This window comes from Aotus nancymaae, unplaced genomic scaffold (assembly GCF_030222135.1).
Source record: "Aotus nancymaae isolate 86718 unplaced genomic scaffold, 86718_ANA_hifiasm-v0.15.2.pri h1tg000040l, whole genome shotgun sequence".
NCBI classification, from domain to species: Eukaryota; Metazoa; Chordata; class Mammalia; order Primates; family Aotidae; genus Aotus; species Aotus nancymaae.
The window spans coordinates 101246909-101271061 of record NW_026988454.1 but is presented as its reverse complement, the minus strand read 5'-3'; the positions used below and the strand labels follow the sequence as shown (position 1 = coordinate 101271061).

At 34.8% G+C, this 24153-nt stretch overlaps 1 protein-coding gene across 1 annotated transcript in view; it reads right to left on the bottom strand.

Annotated features, from left to right (window-relative positions):
• The window catches only part of EYS (eyes shut homolog), a 2025572-nt gene that overhangs the window by 867018 nt on the left and 1134401 nt on the right, over window positions 1–24153 (bottom strand). The window contains 2 exon segments of the mRNA XM_021676159.2: window positions 13847–15610; window positions 16730–16922. Of these exon segments, the coding sequence (XP_021531834.2) occupies window positions 13847–15610; window positions 16730–16922 (1957 nt within the window).

Below are 24153 nucleotides of genomic sequence, written 5' to 3'. Positions count from 1 at the left end.
CTAAACATATATTTCAGAGTCAACATAAAGTATTAATTCTTGGCAGATGCAGAAATCAGAGAGCCTTTCTGTGCCTCAGGGTTATAATCAGGAATGTCATTATAAACCTATCCAAGTTTTGCATTATAATAGAGCTGTTGTTAGAGACAGTTTTATAGCTGATAAAAGTTTCTGATAAGCCTACTTGTAGCATGTCTAAACATTGGTTTGCATTATTTTCCTTTATTTGTCTTTACAGCCTGGCTTAAGATACTTCTAATAATTAAAAAAAAAAAAGAGCAAGAGTCTGTCTCAAATAAAAACAAATAAATTCTACTTCTGACACAATGACCTTGAGTAAACTACTTAACCTCTTACTGCCTAATTTTTCTTTTTAATAATATTGGTACCCACCTCATGGGGTTGTTAGGACAATTAAATGTATTCATTTAAAGTCTGTATCAATAAATGACATATTTAAGTTAAAAAAAAAAGAGATACTTCTGTCTGCTTAATAAATTGATTGTCAAAATAAAAATAATCCAATGCATCAGAAAATCCCATTGGCTCAACCTTCAAAATACACCCAGAATCTGACCATTTCTCAAGCCTTCACGGCTGACAGACTAGACTGAGCCACGGCCATTTCTCGCCTGGATTAGGGCATTAGCCTCCTAACTATTTTCCCTTCCTGTATTCCTGCCCCAGATCCACACACTGATCTGTTCTCCATAGTGCATCCAGAGTGGTCACTCAGATTATTTCACTTCCCTGCCCAAACCCCTGGAATAAGTCTTTGTTTCCACTCAAAATACAGAACAAGCTCTTAAAATTGCCTAAAATTATTGGAATCTAATTGTACTCTTCTCCCCTATTATTTATGTGACTTCATCCTCTACAAGTCTCTACCTTGCTTGCCTGCTCATACACACAGTCTCTCCTGATGATCCTAGAAAATGTCAACACATGCCTACCTTTACACAGTACTGGCTATTTGCTCTGTGGGATAGTCTTCCCTCCTACAGCTACACAGCTAGCTCTCTTCAAGTTGTCTTCCTTGAAGAGATCAATCCTGACAGTAGAATGTAACAGTGTTGTCTCTCACTCTTCAACTCAGAACTTGTGACACCCCACACTTTCTCTACTTCTTTTTCTTTTATCATATACTCTGTGTGTGTGTGTGTGTGTGTGTGTGTGTGTGTTTTATCCTTAGTGTTTATTATCTGTCCCTCTCCACTAGAAGTTAGGCTCCAGAGGGCAGAACATTTCTGTTTTGTTTTCTGATTTAGTAATGTATAACTAACTATGGAGTCCAGGATGTGGTGTGCTCACAAAAAAATATGCTTCTAAGTAAAACATGGTTATTATGGAAGAACATATTTTATGGTCATCACTATTACACTTAGGTGATAACACTGTTGAGGGGTTTAAATAATATCTTAATTACTGACATTAAATACCATCTCAAAATATTGCTGATTGATGCCTATTAAAGTGACAACTTGTCATACTGCACCACATGCTTCAAGTATAAATAGACTTGGGAGGCAACAGAAATATCTTTTTATTAATTTTCTATGTACAAGTGACTGACATTAGTAAACAGAATTGAAAAAGTCTGTGGAGAAGCAAGTTCTTCTCATTAGCGGAATTAGGTATGTTGGTCCTACCCATGGGCAAAAGCATGTGAGTCTCAGGTTTTTATTCCAGTTTTGATCCCGGCTCCATTGCTTTAACCAATTCTGACCTAGCCTCTCTCAATACCTAGATTAGAAGGCCCAACTAAGATCTGCCCTGGCAGGAAAGTCAATGAAGGCCTGAAGGACAAAAATAACAGGCAGAACCTCACTTCCTTCCTTTAAGAGTATACTGGATGGAAAAATCCATGGTATCTGGATTTCAGACAGTCAAATTCTAATGCCAACTCACCAGAACCTGAGCCAAGATAGTCTTTGCCTATATCTCATCTGCAAAGTTGTACAGAGACCAAATCTTCAACCCCAGATCATTCTCATTTATGAAGCAGGTATTAAATAAATGCCAGTTACTAATATAATTATCCTTGAAACCAGGAATTTTTGTCTTCATTTCCATGATTTATAGAGATGTCCACCGAGTATCTGTGTTGTTTCTTGGCCGAACCCTTTCCTCCCTATAAACGTCCTCCACAAGACTTATTATCACTGGACCAGGTCACAGACAGGGTTATCAGCTTAGGTCCTCTGCTTAGAACATGAAAATGCTCATTCTCATTCATATTTTCAGTGGAGAACTGATACTAATGTTCGGAATTTCTGCTGTACTGAATCCTTGCTCAAGAACAGATAGCTCTTTCCTACATGAATCCTGCTTTCTGGACTTCTGGAATCAAGCCCTATACTGGCTGGGTACTTATAAATAACCCATGACCTCTTACCTTTACGAGTCTCACTAGCTGCCTAGAGTCTCCTGGTACCAAATCATTTACCCATTCAAAGTTGCTCTTAGCCATAATTAAGTTGATAATTTATTGGGATTACTGTATATTGAGCCACTCAGCTTCTTCTTTAGGAACCAGTTGCATTTGATTAATTATTTTTTTTAGTCCCAGTGTGTTTTCCATTCCTAGATTTCTACATATTCATAGATTACATTACTCTGTTCATAAAAACTTTCACAGCTAAGCCTTCTTAACCTATATTAAGTTGATAAGTCTTTGTGACAATTTTTAAGATAGATGTCTTACAGCCTTTCCTGGGATCTCCATCCTTACAGCAAGGCTTTGGATAAAATATTATATCTATTAACACGTAACTCCTCCTGAAAAAGCCCAAATACTGCTGAAGGAAACTAACAGAAACAACAAATGGCCAAAGTCAAGGTGACATTGAGTTATGCACAATATTCTCTAGGAGCAAGGACAAAGAAAAAAATCAAATCTTCAAGATATTTTTTTTTTTAAACAGAAATCTTCCAATAGGCAGTGAAATTTGAATTGGGCTTTAAGATAGGAATTCTGATAAACTGGGCAATAAAGGGCATTCATGAGGAAGGACTATGGACACCAAAGTGCAGAGTTGTGCAACTGTATGACAGGACTGAGGAATGGTGACGCATAAAACAGGTTAGAAATGAGTGGTAGAGAATGACTTTAGATGATGCAATCAGGTTGAATATTCTAGTCGGAATGCTAAAGATTTTAAAACTTTTTTCATAAAAAATGAGTAACTCTTGTATCTTTTTAAAATAGAGGAATGCAAATAATACATAAATGTATATATTATTTTTAAACCTCTAAATAGAAGACAGAATAGAAGGAACAGAGACTACAAATTGCCCATTTAGAAACTACTGCATTAGTTCAAAAGAGATCATACGAGCCAAAACTGGAGTAAAATAAACAGACATAAAAGCTGAATGAGATAATTCATAAAGAAAATTCATAGTACTTTTGATAAAATAAAGTTTAGCCTGAAGTTTAGAAATCCAGATGGACGTAAATTTCACCTGAGAAATGAATCAGCGGAAATAAAATATGGGTAGGGAAAGAGATGAAGATTTTGGTGTTGGAAAGGTAGCAATTTTATTTCAAGTTCAAAGTATTGACAGGCTTATAGATGAAACACAATAAACAGTACAAAATAAGAGAGTATATATCTCTGTACATATTTGAAGCTATGAGTGAAAATGCAAAGACAAATTGTGGAATAAAGGAAAAAGAATTGACCAAAGATTGAAAGATGTGTGGAAAGAAAGGAAGAAAGAAGAAAGAGAGTGACGGGAAACATCTCAGAGCACATGTTGGAGGATTCTAACAGTTAAGTGGTCAGCATGTGAAGAGGAGTCTGTGCATAAAACTGGGGTGGCAGAGTAGAGGAGGAAATTACAAAATAGTAGCCCCATGGACAGGGCTACATACAAAATTTTCTGGTCTGAGTTGAAAATGAAAATCAGGACTATCTGTTCAAAAAAGTAGGGAAAATGTACTGTTACAGATAATTAGATGTAAAGCCTTTTTAATGGCCTTTTTTCATTATTTTATGGTATTTTATATGCTGTTTAATATCATTCTATGTAAGAAAAGTTAACATTTTCAAATACTGGCGTAAATACTACCATTTATCTTTATGTTGTGTAGCATCAGCTTTAATGACAAATATAAGAGAATTTAACAATTAGGAGGAAACATCAAAATGACAAAATTCATATTTCACGGTTCGTACATGCATTTTATTCTTACCACAACAGTAGAAACACTGAGGAAAACTAACTCACCTACTTTCATTTTACTTTCTGATTTGTGCATATCCTAACAATGCTTTTTGGAAGCCAGTGGCTTGTATAATGTCATTACCTTGTACTCTCTTTGAGTCTCACTGAGCTATTACAGCTATTACAAACCATAGCTCCAGCGAGTGTGAAGTCCTTCTGAGATCACACACCCCTGAAGCCAACACTGGAGAGATCTGAGGGCTTCACGAAGAGCAGATAATTGGTGTCTACCACTGTCAATGTCTTTATGATAGGGTGGCATCAGAGTGGTAGAGAAGACAGGGGCATTGTGACTTGAGATAGAACAATAGGATTAAGAAGGTCTGAAATCTAAACTTTTCTGAGTCCATGTATGACTGACACTAAAAATTGACCAGAAAAGTAAAATAAACCAAACTGAGAATTTTCAAAATTTACCTGTGTCACTATATCAGACGCTGGCAAGCTTTTCTTATAAAGAAGAATTTTGTAAGTATTCTGGGCTTGCTTTGGGTAACAAAATCTCTGCCACAACTATTCAACATTGCTGTTACTGTACGAAATTAGTCATAGATAATATGTAAACCATTGGTCATGAAGCCCCGGGCCATGGATCGGTGCCTGTCTGTGGCCTGTTAGGATTCTGGCTGCATAGCAGGAAGTAAGCAGTGGAGCAAGCATTACTGCCTCCCGTCAGATCAATGGCTGTATTAGATTCTCATAGGAAGTGAACCCCATTGTCAAGTGCACATGTATCTAGGGTGCGTGCTTCTTATGAGAATCTAACTAATGCCTGATGATCTAAGGTAGAGCAGTTTCATCCTGAAATCATCCCCCAGCCCCCTGTGGAAAAACTGTCTTCCATGAAACTGGTCCCTTGTGCCAGAAATTTTGGGGACTGCTGATGTACATAAATTGGTATAGTTATAGCTGTGTTACAGTAAGACTCTTTACAAAAATGGGGATCGAGGCAGATTTGGCCTGTAGGCCATAGTTTGCCAATCCTTGTTCTATGCTATTTTTCCAAGGTCATGTACCACTGAGATGGGTATTCAGCAATGAAAATGAAAGTATTTCAAAACCAAAGACCTGTAGCATTGCACAAAAATGTTTGTATTATTAAACTATCTTTGTGGTGTTCTCTGTATTTCCTGGACTTGAATATTGACCTGCCTTGCTAGGTTGGGGAAGTTTTCCTGGATAATACCCTGAAGAGTATTTTCCAGCTTGGATGCATTCTCTTCGTCACATTCAGGTACACCTATCAAACGTAGATTAGGTCTTTTCACGTAGTCCCATATTTCTTGTTGACTCTGTTCATTCCTTTAAACTATCACAACCACTCTACTGTATTTTGTATATAATATCAATAATACTATTCCATGCAGTGACTGGTGGGAATGAAATGCAAATAATGTTCTGGAATACTGCAAACTAGCACAACACAAAACAACACAAAAGCCCAGGGCTTTCATTGTTTAGGAAAATGCTAGGAGATGTACAGGAAATAAAGTACCAGGATTTTACTTCTGATCTTATTACTCGTGTGTGCTGGGTTTCAGCAGAAACAGTTGGGCTCTATAGGAAAACCAGCAGCATTCATTGGGTCAGTTCTAAATGGGGTGAACTGTATATATTCTAAGTAAGTAAGAACAAAAGTGACTACTATGTATTGTTACAAAAGCTTCTGTCTTCTATGCAAATACTTCCTTGACCACAGGAAAAGGGTCGTGAGTGGCTCTTGATGTAGTAAAGTAACTTGGAGAGGTATGGTTGGAAGTGTCTACATTTCGGTTATAGTAAGAACATCTTTGGTGTTTAATAGTTTTAGTAAGAAGGAAAACTTCTTCCACATTTGCTGTTTACAAAATGTAAATATAAGAACGAGGAGTCTGAAAACCCTGGGATGTAAACATTATTCAAAAAACTCTAGGATATAAACATATGATTCAAAATAGGTAGAAAACAAAGAAAGATGTTATTATTTTAAAGAGTTGCAGCTCATATTTGAACATTTCTGGGCCCAAATAAGCAAGCAGACAATCAATCATAGTTGTGGCTGGTGCCTGTCACAAAGTAGACCATCAATGAACAACTTGATAGTGAATAAAATGATGTGATTAATTCCATCCAATTGAGCTTCTAATTTGACTAAAATGTAAATAATGCTGTAGAAATGTGATTAATGATTTCAACATAAACGTAATAATTTTATTAAAAATATGTAGATGGCATGTTTGGACATAAAATATAGCTCTATGTTCCATGCAAGATATATACTATACTTTCTTCAATTGATTTCCTGTTAACTATTGTAATGCTATGACTTATAATAATTTTCTACACATTTTTCAAAATTTTTGCAAATATTTTAATCTAATATGAATAAAATGATCAAATATGCTTTCTGAAAAATTCTTAATATCTCACTATAAACACATATTTGCAAAAATATTTTGTTCTGATAAAAAGTATATATTTATGTGTAAAACATGCAGAAAATATAAATAAGTATTAAAAACAATATTAAGGTTCTGGAAGAATTAGGTTAAATATATGTGGTGTGCATGTATACATGCATTTAAAAATAAGTTGTATACATGTTTTTACCATTTTTGTTTCATAGGATGAGAGAATCAGTTTTCCATGTCAATATTTATTTAATAAAGCCACCACCTTAGGATAACTGTTTTCAAATTTTAATTTTAATAATATCATTTTCATCAGTAACTTTCTAAAATTGAAATTATATTTAATGCTTTTAAAATTTCTGTTAGCAAATAATCCTCTAGAAAGATGGTGCCAATTTACTCTCCCACCTATAGAGTGTCTTCGCTGTGACTTTCCTACTTCAGACCATTACAATTAGAAAAAAAAAAATACTCACAAACAGGTAGTGAAAATTTGTGTTCCATTTTGAATTTGATACTGGGTTGCTCTTAATAATTTTTGAATATATTTTAATGCATATTTATAGTTTTTATTCAAAAATTGTTTTACTGTTCCAGTGGTCAGCATTTTTTCATCAATTTAAAAGAACACTTAATAATCATATGTCTATCTTATAAGGCAAGTCATGGCTGCATATATTTTCTTTAACGATATTCAAGATCATTTTTTGGCTTAGAAAGGTATTAGTTTTAGTTAATGTACTATAAAATATACTCACTATCAATATTTAATTTATAATTTTCTAATTTTGCTTTCAGACTTTAAAAATTTCCATTTAGAGATCAAATGAATACTACTATTTGACCCAGCACTCTCATTACTGGATATATACTCAAAATAGTTTTATCAAAAAGACACACACACTTATATATTCATCACTGCACTGTTCATAATAGCAAAGACATGAAACCAACCCAGATGCCAGTCAATGATGGACTGGATAAATAAAATGTGGTACATACATATCATCGAATACTACACAGCCATAAAAAAGAACAAAATCAAGTCCTTTGCAGCAATATTATGTACAGCTTGAGGTCATCATTCAAAGTGAATTAACACAGGAACATAAAACAAAATACTGCATGTTCTCATGTGTAAGTGGCAGCTAAACAGTGAGTACCTATAAAGATAGGAACAGGCAGATACTGTGGAGTAGTAGAAGTAGGGGAGGGAGCACGTAGGGGTTGAAAAACCTACCTACTGGATACTATGCTCGCTACCTGGGGGATGGAATCTGTACCTTAAACTTCAGCATCACACAATACATCATGTAACAAACCTGCACACATACCCACTTTATCTAAAATAAAAGTTGATATTTTTATTCAGATAACTTAATGTTTTGTTTTTCAATTTTATGTGCTTATTTGTAATAGAATTTATTTTGATCTGAAATGTAGAGAAAGTTTTCAAAATAATACAATGCATCAACAGAATTCAGTAAACAATCTTTCTCTATGAACTCACAATCCCCCCTTGGATGTAATTTTATACATAGCATTTGTATTGTATTTCCTTTTATCAGCATTGTCTGGAGCAATATAATATTTTAACTATAGTTTTAATATGTTACCTAAACATACATGTTCTCTCCTTGCCCTTTCTATTCAGCCCTTACTTGGTTATACTTTTGTACTTTAACATATAAGTTATGCCTCTAGTTCCAGCTACTCGGGAGGCTGAAGCGGGAGAATTGCTTGAACCCTATTTGGACTTGTTTGGAATTTCTTTACACTTTTCAAATATTGTATGTGACATTAAGAGCCTACATTTCTGAGCGCTCAAATTTAGATATCATATGTCCATTTGTATACTTTTATGGTTGGTAAATTTTACCTTTTCAACTGTACTGTATGGTTTTAATAAGCAATAGTTTGAATTTTTTGTTGCTTAATGCTATGATTTGGATATTTGGGTCTACTCTAAAATTCACGTTGAAGCTCAATCCCAAATGCTGCAATATTAAGAAGTAGGGTACTTGGGAGGTAATTAAGCCATGAAGTATCCTCCCTTACGGCTGTAATTAGTGTCTGGTAACAGTGCTTGATTGGTGAGTTCAGCCCTTGTGACATTTCTTTCACATGAGGACACCTAGAATGCACTATATATGAGGAAACTGCCTTCACCAGAGACTCAATGAACTTGATGGCACCTTGATCTTGAACTAACCAGCCTCCAGAACTGAGAAATAAATACCCATTCTGTGGTATTTTGTTATAGTAGCACAAATAGACTGAGAAACTGGATGTATTTTTCCATTACATTTTCTAAATTATGTCTAAGAAATATTTGTACATGTGTACATAAGCCATTTTGAACTGTTAATGAGTTTAATGGAACTATCTCTTTGTTTCAGCATTAAGAATTACACTGAATATCATTGTGAGCTATTTACATATTGGTATAAGTAGGAAATATTATAGATGCCAAAAAGACTTGAAGATGTAAATCTTTTCAGAAAGAAGCAAATGAGAAAAAGTGAACACATTTAATAAACTATCAATTGTTAAGTCTTTTTGTTTAATGATTATTAAATATATTGATTGTATTATTAAATATCTTAACTCATCCTTTTTATTCTTAGAGGAAATGCCCATGTCATTTGTTAGAATTTTATCAACAGTGTACACTTTTAAATTTAGAATTTTATTACTAAAAATGAAATACACATAACTCAAACACTCTATTTTTCTTATCCGTTGCTATTTGAGGCTATCTGGTTCATGAAGCTCTGGCTGCTCCTTCTTATTTCCTTCCCAAATAACTAGTAGAAAAATATAAACAGTCATATTGATGTAGGAAAATAATGACAAATTGCTAGAATATGTTCCCTTTATCTCTTAAATTTTATTTCCTTTGTATGTTAAATTAAATCACACCGTCTGGGAGCGGTGGCTCACGCCTATAATCCCAGCACTTTGGGAGGCCAAGGAGGGCAGATCACAAGGTCAAGAGATCGAGACCATCCTGGTCAACATGGTGAAACCCCGTCTCTACTAAAAATACAAAAATTAGCTGGACATGGTGGCGCATGCCTGTAATTCCAGCTACCCGGGAGGCTGAAGCGGGAGAATTGCTTGAACCCAGGAGGCGGAGGTTGCGGTGAGCCGAGATCGTGCCATTGCACTCCAGCCTGGGTAACAAGAACGAAACTCCGTCTCAAAAAAAAAAAAAAAAAATTAAATCACACAAACTTGTCCAGTTTAGATGTCAGAGAAAAGAACTTTGATTCAATTCAATAGAGCAATCATTGTACTACAGCGCCAGCAATTATGCACTTCAAAAACTACACAAAACAAAGAAACATGTTGAAAGAAGTGGCTCCATGATGCCTCACTTTGCTAATCACAAGAAGTTGCTCAGAGTGTCAATTTTTTTCTTCATGGCCCAATAGAAAGTGAAAAATTTACCAGAGCAAGAGACTCTAAAATGATGGGCTTGCTACCTTAGGAACTTTATTGCATATGTATTTCAACTGCCTTTTTATATTAAGTTCATATTAATAATAATAATGTATGCTAGTTTTAAGTTTGCTGACTTTAATATAATTACAAATTTCCAATAAGCAATACAGTGTTAAATTATCAAATTTCCTTTATCATCAAAAAAATATCTTTATACCTAGGTTTTTCAATGATAAAATGATAAAAAACTTTTTCTAGATCCTTGTATGTGTAATAAAATATATAAATACTATACTAATCCCTTACCATCTTGGAAATATTTGTCATTCTATTTCTATTTAGAGTATATTACAATGAGATTTAAATCAAACAATGATGCAAGTACATTGTGCCTAGAGAGTAACTTGGTTAAAAAAAAAAATCAAAGAACAAACTAGGCATACATACAGAGGAAAACAAGTAAATAGGCAGATTTTTCCATCGTACTTATTTTAGTCAAATATTAGCTAACCTATATGAAAGTGTTTCACGTAGGAACTGACAAACATTTTCTATAAAGTGCTAAACAGTAAGTATTTTAGGTTGTGTAGGTCACATGACCTCCTTGACACCTACTCATTCTTTTGTGACATTAAGTATGAAAGCAGCTGTAGACAATATGTAAGCAAATAGGCATGTCTGTGTTTGAATAAATCTTTATTTTATGGAAAAAGATCTGGCTTCAAGGGCTATGGTTTGCCAATTCAGCTTAAGAAGTATTATAAGATTTTGGAGGAGAAACAGATATCCTTCCAGGTATAATAATAAGGATCTGGGAAGATGTGTGTAGGTTACATGCTATATTATGCTAATTTACATAAGGGAGTTGAGCATCTATGGATTTTGGTATATGCAGTTTTCTAGAACCCAATCTTTCATAGATACCAAACAATGACCACTATGAAAACATCTGCATCTACATTGTGAAAAACAATTTTAAAAGAAGAAAATACTATAGTAATCAAGACAGTTTGGAATTGGGTAAAAGAAAGACATACGGATTAACAGGAAAAAAAACTAAGACTACAGAAGTTTACCCACATGTATATCATCAATTGAGTTTTGACAAGGTGTGAAAGTAATTCCATGGATAAGGAATAGGCTTTTAAGCATAGAGCTCTGGAACAATTGTACCACCAAGGCTTCTTATTTTCCTTCCCTTCACTGCTAGATAATTTTAAGATGGAGTCTGGAAATAAGACTAATTAGACTAGATGGTATTTGTCAGTTGAGAAGTTAAAACTAAGTTCATTCGCTAAACAAATAAGATGGTTATGACATTCATGCTAAGAAATATTAGAAAAAAATTAAAATAATCACTGTGATGAAAATTTTAAGAAGCTAATTCAAAATTAATTAGGATAGCCTAAAAGAATTAAGAGCCTAGTTGAGGAAATTCATAAGATTTTTAGTGAAACAAGACATTATTATGAATTTTGACAATATATAAGCTGGGAATTGACAAATGTAGAAACCTAATATATCAACATTTGCTCTTCCAGTTTCCACCCTTGTTTATTCTACCCTGAAATCACTGGAGATCAGTTCAAAGGACTGGCTTCAGCCTCCAGCTACTGACCAGGTTTGGTTAATAAGAAGCACCTGCAGAAGACTAGAAGCCAACAGGAAAGGGGTTGTCTGGTATCGTCTAGTCTCCTTCCTGTCTGTTCGCGTTGGATTACTGATGTCTTACTTCCAAAGGCTACAGCTTCTGTAACCTAGAAGCTTTCCTTTTTAAAGTTCTGGTCCTTCTCTTTCCTCTGCTTCTTTTTTTTTAATTGCATTTTAGGTTTTGGGGTACATGTGAAGAACATGCAAGATTGCTGCATAGGTACATACATGGCAGTGTGATTTGCTGCCTTCCTCCCCATCACCTCTATCTGGCATTTCTCCCCATGCTATCTCTCCCCAACTCCCCACCCCCCGCTGTCCCTCCCCTATTTCCCCGACAGACCTCAGTGTGTGATGCTCCCCTCTCTGTGTCCATGTGTTCTCGTTGTTCAACACCCACCTATGAGTGAGAACATGTGGTGTTTGATTTTCTGTTCTTGTGTCAGTTTGCTGAGAATTATCGTGTCCTTTGTAGGGACATGGATGAACCTGGAAACCATCATCCTCTGTTTCTTTAGGCCCAAAGCTGGTAACTATGCTTTGCTGTTATTGGTCTCTTCAGAACCATACCATCCTTAGATTTCCTTAAACTCTACCCACATTTTAGTAAATAATCACTCTATTAAACTCTCCCCAAATACCCAATTAGAGTGTGTTTATTCACTGACGTGACCCTGATGAACATATTAGAGAATGCCAACAAATGCATTGCAAATGATATATTATAATGACTACATGATTGGGAAGGCAAGAAAAACTGGAAGGAGATTAGGAGATGTGGGTGAGGTCAAAATAATCAAAGAAAACTTGCAATGGGAATGAAGGATGGGAAAAGTGAAAAGTAGCAGGATTATGTTTAAGAAGACCAAACTTAAAGTTTTATTTCCTGGCCATAAAGAATTAGTGCCCTGATTATTTCTAAGAGGTGGTTAGGAGGCAAATTATTTGAGATACATTTTAACTCTGCTACATTTACCAAGAACCTTATACGTGAGAAAAGATGTATTAGGCATTGTATATGGGTCATATCAGCTAAACCACATTCTATCAGCCTGTAAACATACAAGGAGAATACTACACTTAAACTTGCAATTAATTTATCATATTAAGAAATTGTGTAGAGAAAATTATAGCATATTGAATATACTACCAAACAGAACGACTTGTTCTTTCACGTTACTGAATTTTCAGCCATAAATTACACACATAAAGCCTTTTAAAGGTTGAGGTAATATGTGAAGCAAAAACACACACCCATACATATACAGACATAAAAACAGTAAACTTTTTTTATCAAAGGAAAATTAATTTCACTGCCACAAAGTAACACTTAAAAATTCCACAAGATAGAACGTCTTTAAATTATGAAAAATTTTCTCTTTCTGATAAATGCAACTCTTTAAACATTTTCCTTTTTCACATCCTTGCCAATTTGAAAGCAATTACAAGGAGAGAAGAGATTGGTAATTTCAAATGTGCTTTAAAGTAACAAGTGTTATCTAAGAAAACTGGATTGTCATTAATATATGAAGACTCTGAATTCAAATTCACAGATGCTATTATCTATTTCAATTTTTGTATAGTGCTTTTGTTAAATAGAAGACATGGAATTAACTTATATTCTGAATCATATAAAATGAAACACCACAATTTTAAATTTAACAATGATATAACATACCACAGAGGATAGGAAATCTCAATAAAGTTCCAGTGATTTCATCTTTCCCATATTAAAAAATGCCAGCACTGAAGATAACGTTAGAAAGAGTATGTTACATTGTGTTCAACCTGACAAAGAAGCTATTTCAAGAAATGAGAATAATAAAAGTTATTTCTAAACTTTGAAAGAACTGTTGTAATGAATTGAACTAGTTCAGTTTCTGATTGCTTGCCAGCGGTATAGCTGTCTCCAACCTACTACTGTATTGATCTGGTAGCCTTTGTGGCAGTGCATAAAGAATAACCATCTGTGTCAGGTACAACAGCAGGTGCCTTCTCCATTGAACTGACTGCTGCCCTGATTACAATAAGACTGTTTAGAGCACCTGGTGACCATGACAGGCTCTTTCTTCTCTATAGAAAAGAAACTCATTTCTAAAAGTTTACTGAACAGAAACTGAGAAACTCACCAGAAATCATCAGCTGTTGAGGTGCCAGAATGGATTCCAGTGAAGACAAAGTAAGAGATCTAGTGAAGGGAAGATGACGGCTGGCAGTAGGAAATTCCTGATACCACACACTAGGCTGAAGTTCCCATTTGGACCATTCCGAAGAAGTCTTGATGTCTTTTTTAAGAGAGGTCATATAATCTGTATATTCTGGCCAATCTGGCCTAGTTACAGACATGGAGGAAGTCTGTACTGAAAGTGCTGGAGTTCCTGAAACTGTGTAAAATGCAACATTGGTGGATACTTCCGAAAAATCAGGAATTGAGCCTGTCAATGGTGGAAGATTATTTTTGAGGTCATTTGCATGTATAATTTCTGAATATGTCTTTAAAGTAACATCTGGATGACTTTGTAAGTTTAACTCAAAATCCAGAGAACTATCACTTGGGTGAAGTTTGAACGGTGTATGAGATCCTTTACATTTTTCCATGTCCAATAAGCTGTCTTGATTTAGTTCCTCAGTGGGTCCCGCAGTTATGCCATATTGTCTTATTCTCAATAGTTTTAAAATGTTTTCTGATACTGACAGTTGATCATTAGTTGGTTGTGAAGTCAAATCAGAATTCATCAAGTCTGAAGACATAGTTTGTGAAGGGACAATGGATAAACGAGTCATCTCCAAACATAAATTAACATCCAAATTACTTGATAGGGTAATGGATTCTTCCAAGGATGAGGATAAAATTGTTCTTTTTGCACTCATCTTAGAAGGAAATAAAGATGGCACTTCTGTGAATGCCACTGATGGTGTTATTTCAGTAGCAGAAGAAAATGAATGCCCAGAAGTGATAGTTTGAGCTCCCATTAGTGCATACCAGCTGGCTAATATCGCTGAGTTCATCCAGAATGTCTCATAAAAGTGGGACTGTTTGCTATGCAAAACTTGATCTGAGGATTCATGAGAGGATTTTATTTCAGTCATAGAACATGTTGCACATATTTGGCTTAATTCTTTTAAAGAATCAGCAGCCTGTGATTTGATGTTTGTGAGTCTCTGGTTGCTTGAAGCTTCAGTAATAACCTGGTATTCACTGGGAATGAAGGCTTTTGTACCAAATTGGTGCAGGGCTGATGAGTTTAAGATGGTTACCTGTTTAGATATAATCATCTTAGCAGGAAAAATGGGAGACATCGAGGAGCTCAGCAATCTCCAGTGCTCTTTTCTTGAAATTAAAGAAACAGCTGAATATTCTTCAATATCCTCTTGAGCCCCCCTAGAGACAACTGGAGTTGCACTTATGGAGGCAGCTCTAAGCAGGAATCCACGGGAGAGTAATGAGTGCCTGCTTAACTTAATATCAGCCCCTGGAATGCTTCTAATTACTGAAGTCATTGTGGTAGCAGATGAAGCAACAGTCTGATAGTTCTCAAATAATAAAGATTGTGTAGGAAAAATAAAATCTGTCATTAAGGAAGACATGATAAATGGGGTCCTTGCTCTCCTATCAGAGAGAAGGAAATCTAGTCTGGCTGCTGAAGTTTGAATAGGCATATTTGATACAGATGTTTTGCTCTGGTCAGTTTGTGCTGGGTCATGAATACCAAAGTTCAGAAATCGAGAAGGGGAAACATCTGTGGAAGAAAGAAGACTATGTTTTGCTGAAAGCTCTCTAGTGACAATCAATTCTTCAAGTAAGTAGCTTTCCAAGGATGTGCTAATTCTTAAAGTTGCCCAATCCGTGGTTGGGAGAATGTCATGCTTGACAATACCTGTCTGTTTCGGACCTACAAAAGAGAAAAGTGAAAAAAAATTAGAAAACTGAATGTAAAATGAACACCTTTGGCTCTGGGCTAAGTCTTCAGCAAATTGGACTGCCACCTCACATCCATTATATGCAGACAAATATGGTTCTGTAAATCATATTTCTAATAAAAGTTTATGAGGATGTTTAATGATTTCACAAATTGCATAAATGCAAAGATTCTTATTATTCACACTCCATGGGAGGGCTAACGTCAGAACAAATGACATTACACATAACTCATATGTTCCCAACTGAATGACTCTTTTGAAATAGAAAACATGAAAAATTACAATTCCTTGTCACTGACACAACCAATGAATATTTGACCTATCAGGTTAGAAACGTTTAAAATATTATTTTACTTTTTCAAGAGGCAAAATGTTTTTCTTTTTATTAGATAACACTCTATTTAAATTTAATTCTTTAAAAGAATAGAAATTACACAGACAAAAAATAGAAAAGGTACCTTTCTATTTAGAATTTCCAATACCTCTCAAAATTATTTTTTCTTAAGGAATTTATTAAGAGGTATAACTCTTACTCTATCATACATGACACTGACTACATGAAGAGTAAATTTGAAATTTAATGTACAATGTACTGTTTATAATATGACATCATTTGATTTAGAAAGTTAAATAATAGGACATGTAAGAAACAGCTTCAAGTTGTTAAAATAATTCATAATAGGAAAATAAGCACATATCTTTTATCTGAGTGTTAGTCAACTAATTTGATAGGAATATAAAAATTACATTAATGACTCAGAGAAAATTAAATAAAGACACATTGAGGCAAGTAGCACAAGGCCTTTTCTAAACAAAATATGCTGGGATTGAGGTCCAGTTGTCTATCAAACTTTACACAGTGAAATAGAAACTGTTAATTTACATTTTTTTACTGATCCAGAAATAGTACTAGAAAATGACATTGCTTAAAACAAAACATAAAATAGGACTCATAACCAATAACGCTCAATTTTATATTTATAAAAACAATGTATCTTAGAAAAAAAGATTTAAATAACTCAGAAAATATGCTTCTACAACACAACTTTTTCAACCTCAAACTTCTTAATATCTTACTCACTTTTACTTACCTTGATCAACTGGATAAGTCCCCATTATGGTCGATATTCCTGTAGCCTTTACAGATGGAAAGCTACTGACCAAAGTCTCAGAAGGGGGAACTGTATATGTCTGTGTGAAAATGGCATCTGTTCTTTGAAAGATGGGAGGTAAACAGCTAATTCTCCTTATTTCATCATCACAAAGAAGCCCAATGGAGCAGGTCTGCAAATGACAATCACAGTAATGAAATTAAGCTCAGTTTCTTTGTTCCTGAGAGAAATTTTAAAGTTTGTTTTGAGATCCATTTGCATTTTCCTAGACACATTGGATAGCTCAAATAAAATAGTTCACTTGAAAATTAAATCCCTACAGTAAATTTTACCCTCAGTTTGTTTTGAGATCCATTTGCATTTTCTTAGACACATTGGATAGCTCAAATAAAACAGTTTACTTGAAAATTAAATCTCTACAGTAAATTTTACCCTTACTTCAAAATTGACTCAATCCTTTTAATTTGAGATATGCACAGCTTAATGTCCAAATTTATTCTTACTTCCTTTAATATTAAGTCAAAATACTATTTTACAGTTGTTTTTAGGATAGTTTCCAATGAGGAATTTGTACTGTATGGTAATTAATGTGGATATAAAAAGTTACATTACAAATTTTAAAACTTTTCTGCTCTAAAAGTCATATTTAGTTGGAAACTAATGTAAAATGCAGTGTCTACAACAGAAAATTTGAAAACATATTCTTGTGATTTGTAAATCATTTTAATTTGTATTGGCTTACAGTAGGAATGATCTTTACATGTTTCAGTTTGACATAAGTAGGCTATTTCTACCATATCCTGCAAAATAGCTTTCACATGAAGAATCTGTGAAAGAAAATTGTGATGCTGTGTAAATAAGTACAAATGGACCAGAGATATACTTTTATAAATGTTGAGTTAAAAGCTAGTTACACTACATGAATCATTTTTATTTGTAAGAAAATAATATTTCAAAATGATTTTAAAATAAAAATACAAATTCATGTCTATTTCCTAACACTAAAGACATACCTAATAGGCATCCCTGTTTTGGTGTTCTAAAATTTGTCCAATATTACATCTAATTTGCAGAATGCTTAAGTCTTGTTTCAGATATAGGTGGTGGTTTCACAGTTCCATATTCTGTAATCACTTTCAACTCACACCAAAAGGTTTGTATAAATGTCAGATGATTCCTGATGTTAGATAACTGCTTCTCTCAACAAAGAAAAGCCCATGACCAGATGGCTTTACTGCTCAAATTTACCATACATTTAGAAAAGAACTAGCACCAATTCTTCTCAAGCTATTATAAAACATTGAAGAGAAGGAAATACGTCCTTACTCATCCTATGTGGCCAGCATTACCCTGACACCAAAACTAGACAAGAACATCTAAAAAGCCACAGGCAAGTATCACTGATGAACCTAGTTGCAAAAGTTCTGCCCCAAACCTTAGCAAACTCAATGCAACACCACATCAAAAAGGTAATACACTATCAAGTGGAATTTATCCCAGGCAGGCAAGGATGTTTCAATGTATGCAGATAAATAAATGTGATTTATCATTCATCAATATCAAGGACAAAATCTATATAAATGTCTCAATAGATGCAGAAACATATTTGATAAGATTGAACATCATTTCATAAAAACTCTCAACAAATTTGCCATAGAAGAAACAAACCTTAACACATGAAGGTCACAAATGACAAACCCACAACTGAAATCATACTAAATGGGCAAAAGCAGAAAGTCTTTCTTCTACGAACTGTAAAAAGACAGGATGCTCACTTTCATTGCTTTATTCTCTATTGTCCTGGAAGTGCCAACAAGAGCAATTAGGAACAAGAGAGAAGTAAAGGCAATTTAAATTAGAAAAGAGGAATTCCAATTGACTTTCTTTGCAGAAGACATATTAAAAAAACTAAAGACTCCACCACAAAAACTCTTAGAGCTAATGAACAAATTCAGTGAAACTGTCAAATAAAAAAATCAATATACAAAAACTGGTAGTGTTTCCATACTAATGAATAATGAACTAGCTGGAAAAGAAAATAAAAAAGCAATCCCAGTCACAATAGGCACACACAAAAAAATACATATGAATAAATTTAATCAAGAAGGTGAAAGATCTCTACAAGGAAAACCACAAAACACTGATGGAAGACATTGAAGAGGACAGAAATAAAGGGAAAGATCCCACACTTACGGATCAGAAGAATCAGTATTGTTAAAATGACCATATTAAGCCATCCACAATGCTATAAAGAAATACCTGATACTTAGTAATTCATAAAGAAAAGTGGTTTAATTGGCTCTAAGTTCTGCAAGCTTTAGAGGAAGAATGGTGTTGGCATCCACTTGCCTTCTAAGGCAGGCCCAGAAAGTTTACAGTCATAGCAGAAGATGAAGAGTAGGCACATTGCATGACAAAAGCAGGAGCAATAGAGATAGAGGAAGAGAGAGAGACTGAGCTGGGGAGGAGATGGGTAGAAGACACACACTTTTAAATAACCAGATCTCATAGGAACTCACCAACTATTGTGACAACAGCAGAAAGGGATGAGGGATCCACTCCCATGATCCAAACTCCTCCCACCATGCCACACCTCCAGTATTGGGAATTGTAATTTAACATCAGATTTGGGCAGGGACAAATATTCAAACTATGTGAATGACCATGCTACTCCAAGCAATCTACAGATTCAAAGAAATCTCTATCAAAATAATAATGTTATTTTTCACAGAGATAGGGGAAAAAATCCTAAAACTTGTATGGAATCACAAAAGATTCTGAATAGCCAAAGCAATCCTAAGCAAAATGAACAAAGCTGAAAGCATCAGACTCCCTGACTTTAAATTATACTATGAAGCTACAGTAACTTAAAACAGCATGGTATTGATATAAAAACAGACACATAGAACAATGGAACAGAATAAAGAAGAAAGAGATATGTCCACATATTTACAGCTAGCTGATTTTTGACAGAGACACCAAATGTTAGAGAAAGAAGGCTCTCTTCAATAAATAGTTCTGAGACGCTGGGCATGGTGGCTCACATCTGTAATCCCAGCTTTGGGAGGCTGAGGCAGGCAGATCACTTGAGGTCAGGAGATAGAGACCATCCTGGCTAACATGGAGAAACCCCATCTCTACTAAAAATACAAAAAAAAAAAAAAAAAAAATTAGTCGGGCAAAGTGGTGTGTGCCTGTAATCCCAGCTACTCAGGAAGCTGAGGCAGGAGAATTGCTTGAATCAGGGAGGTGGTGGTTGTAGTGAGCTGGGATCACACTACTACACTCCAGCCTGGGCAACACAGCCAAACTCATCTCAAAAATAAATAAATAAATAAATAAATAAATAAAAACAGTTCTGAGAAAACTTGATATTAATATGAAGAAGAATAAAACTAGACTCCTGTCTCTCACCATACACAAAAACCAACTCAAAATGTATTAAGGACTTAAGCACAGGACCCCAAACGATAAAACTACTAGAAGGTAACACAGGGTAAATGCCTCAGGACACTGGCATAGGCAAATATTTTTATGGGTATGACCTCAAAAGCACAAGCACCAAAAACAAAAATAGACAAATGGAACTGAGTTAAACTAAGGAGCTTCTGCACAGAAAAGGAAACAATCAACAGAATGAACAGATAACTCATAGAATGAGAGAAAATATTTTCACACAATGCATCCAACAGTGAACTAATATTTAGAATTTTACAAGGAACTCAATCAAACAACTCAACAATAAAAATTACAACCCTATCAAAAAAAGTGGACAAAGGGTATGAATAGGCACTTTTTCAAAAGAAGACATATAAACGGCCAACAGACATATGAAAAAGTGCTCAATGTCACTAACTACCAGAGAAATGCCAATTAAAACCACAATGAGATACCATATTATATCAGTTAGAATGGCTATTATTAAAAAGACAAAAAATAACAGATATTGGCAAGGATGCAGAGAAAAGGGAACCCTTAAGCATTTTTGGTAGGAAAGTAAACTAGGACAATGTCTATGGAAAACAGTATGGAGATTTCTCAAAGAACTAAAAATAGAACTACCATTCAATTCAGTATTCCCACTACTGGGTATACCTCCAAAGGAAAAATAATATTGTATCAAAAAGATACATGTACTTATATGTTTATAACAGCACCATTCACAATAGCAAAGATGTAGAATCAATCTAAATGTCTATCAGTGAAGACAGGATCAAGAAAACTGTGGTATATATACACAACGAAATACTATTCAGCCACATAAAAAGAATTAAGTCAGGTGTTTCGCAGCAACGTGGATGGAACTGGAGGTCATTATCCAAAGTGAAACAACCCAGACACAGAAAGGCAAACACCCACAGGTTATCAGTTATAAGTGGGAGCTAAATAATGTGTACACATGGATAGAGTGTAGAAAAATAAACACTGGAGACTTAGAAGGGCAGGAGAGGACAATGGAGGTAGATAATGAGAAACTGCTTATGGGTACAATGTATGTTATTGGAGAGATGGATACACTAAAATCCCAGATTTCATTACTATACCATAAACCATGTAATAAAATTGCATTTGTAACCATTAATTTGATACAGATTTTTTGAAAGCAAAATGAGAGAATTTTAATGTTCACAACAAAAAAGATATCTTCAATATTATGCTGATACCCTGATTTGATCATTACACAATGTATACACGCATTGAACTATTACTCTGTATTTCATAAATATGTACAATTACATGTCAACTAAAAATAAAAGAACAAAAGAACAATAAAGTGTCTATGTATAAAAACCTAAAGATTAAATGGAAAAATATCTATAGCAAAAACACAGACTCCATAGGATTCATAACCATAATGAATAAAGAATGCATGGAAATTAAGAAAAAAAGAGAGAATCGTAAAAGGAGTAGTTAGAAATGAATAGAAGAAACAGCAAGAAAAATAATGGAATATGATTCTGCACCTTAAAGACTCAGTGATTTTTTTTATTTTCTCCACTCTAAGGTAAGCAACAAGCCCTGCAAAGACTTTACAGATTAATAGAAATGTACATAAAACTAGGGTAGAGATCAGAATGCCAACATACCAGCTTGCCATAACATGTAGCTGTTATACAGCTCATAAATATTTTCATGGCCCTGGTCAGCAGTTTTCTCCCAAATCACAATCAGAATCCATTATTAATTACCTTGAAAAATTACCATCACAGAATTAGGGAACTATCAAAGGCCTCATGATCAACAACCTGCTCTCTGTGTCAGCATAGCTATACAAGAACAGGTTTCCTCGATGGGCACTATATAACAGAACATGTAGAATTAGGCGATTCAAACGTTTAATGACATAAGATTAAGATATTACCATAAGAATGATCTCATTAATAGGTCTGGAATATTTGCTCATTGTGTAAAATTATCTATCCTTATGCAAGTTTATATTGGTATTGCCAACATTTTCTCTATGATTCTCATATGCTCTCTAATAATGTGGACTACTAAATCATTGGGTATATTACCACATGCATTATTCCAGGTACACTTAAGTTCAGCAGACAGGAAGCCGTACTTTCTCTTTCTTATATTGCATGCCTAGGCTCACATTCATTGTGTTTTGTTCTTGGAGTTTAACTCCCAAAGGCTAACTTATTTTCTCTATTTTGAACTTGAAAGCAAATGTCTGTTTATGTTCTCTAAGTACTAGAAATTAACAACTTGTATAATTTATTAAATGGTCCTTCAAGTAGATCATAACTATTTGACCTTCTTTCTTTCTCTTATCTATCCAGTATATTAATGCATTCATTGAACATGTTAATATAAATTTGAATATGTATATAGATACACACACACACACACACACACACACACACACATACACACACACACCCCAATCCATAAGTAAGACCAGCTACTGTGAAGAAGGTCACTGGTAGCTTGATGGGGATAGCATTGAATCTGTAAATTACTTTGGGCAGTATGGCCATTTTCGTGATACTGATTCTTCCTAACCATGAGCAAAGAATGTTTCTCCATCTGTTTGTGTCCTCTCTTATTTCATTGAGCAGTAATGACCTTCTTCACAGAACTGGAAAAAAACCACCTTAAACTTCATATGGTACTAAAAGAGAGCCCGCATAGCCAAGTCAATCCTAAGCAAAAAGAACAAAGCAGGAGGCATCACACTACCAGACTTCAAACTACACTACAAGGCTACAGTAATCAAAACAGCATGGTACCAGTACCAAAACAGAGATATAGACCAATGGAACAGAACAGAGGCCTCGGAGGCCATGCCACACATCTACAACCATCTAATCTTTGACAAACCTGACAAAAAACAAGCAATGGGTAAAGGATTCCCTGTTTAATAAATGATGTTGGGAAAACTGGCTAGCCATGTGCAGAAAGCAGAAACTGGACCCCTTCCTGACACCTTACACTAAAATTAACTCCAGATGGATTAAAGACTTAAACATAAGACCTAACACCATAAAAACCAAAGAAGAAAATCTAGGCAAAACCATTCAGGACATAGGCATAGGCAAGGACTTCATGACTAAAACACCAAAAGCATTGGCAACAAAAGCCAAAATAGATAAATAGGACCTAATCAAACTCCACAGCTTCTGCACAGCAAAAGAAACAGTCATTAGAGTGAATCAGCAACCAACAGAATGGGAAAAAAATTTTGCAATCTACCCATCTGACAAAGGGCTAATATCCAGAATCTACAAAGAACTAAAACAGATTTACAAGAAAAACACAAACAAGCCCATTCAAAAGTGGGCAAAGGATATGAACAGACACTTTACAAAAGAAGACGTACATGAGGCCAACAAACCTATGAAAAAATGCTCATCATCACTGGTCATTAGAGAAACGCAAATCAAAACTACATTGAGATACCATCTCGTGCCAGTTAGAATGGCTATCATTAAAAAATCTGGAGACAACAGATGCTGGAGAGGATGTGGAGAAATAAGAACACTTTTACACAGTTGGTGGGAGTGTAAATTAGTTCAACTATTGTGGAAGACAGTGTGGAGATTCCTCAAGGACCTAGAAATAGAAATTCCATTTGACCCAGCAATCTCATTACTGGGTATATATCCAAAGGATTATAAATCGTTCTACTATAAGGATACATGCACATGAATGTTCATTGCAGCACTGTTTACAATAGCAAAGACCTGGAACCAACCCAAATGCCCATCGATGACAGATTGGACAGGGAAAATGTGGCACATATATACCACGGAATACTATGCATCCATCAAAAACGATGAGTTCGTGTCCTTTGTAGGGACATGGATGAACCTGGAAACCATCATTCTCAGCAAACTGACACAACAGAAAACCAAACACTGCATGTTCTCACTCATAGGTGGGTGTTGAACAATGAC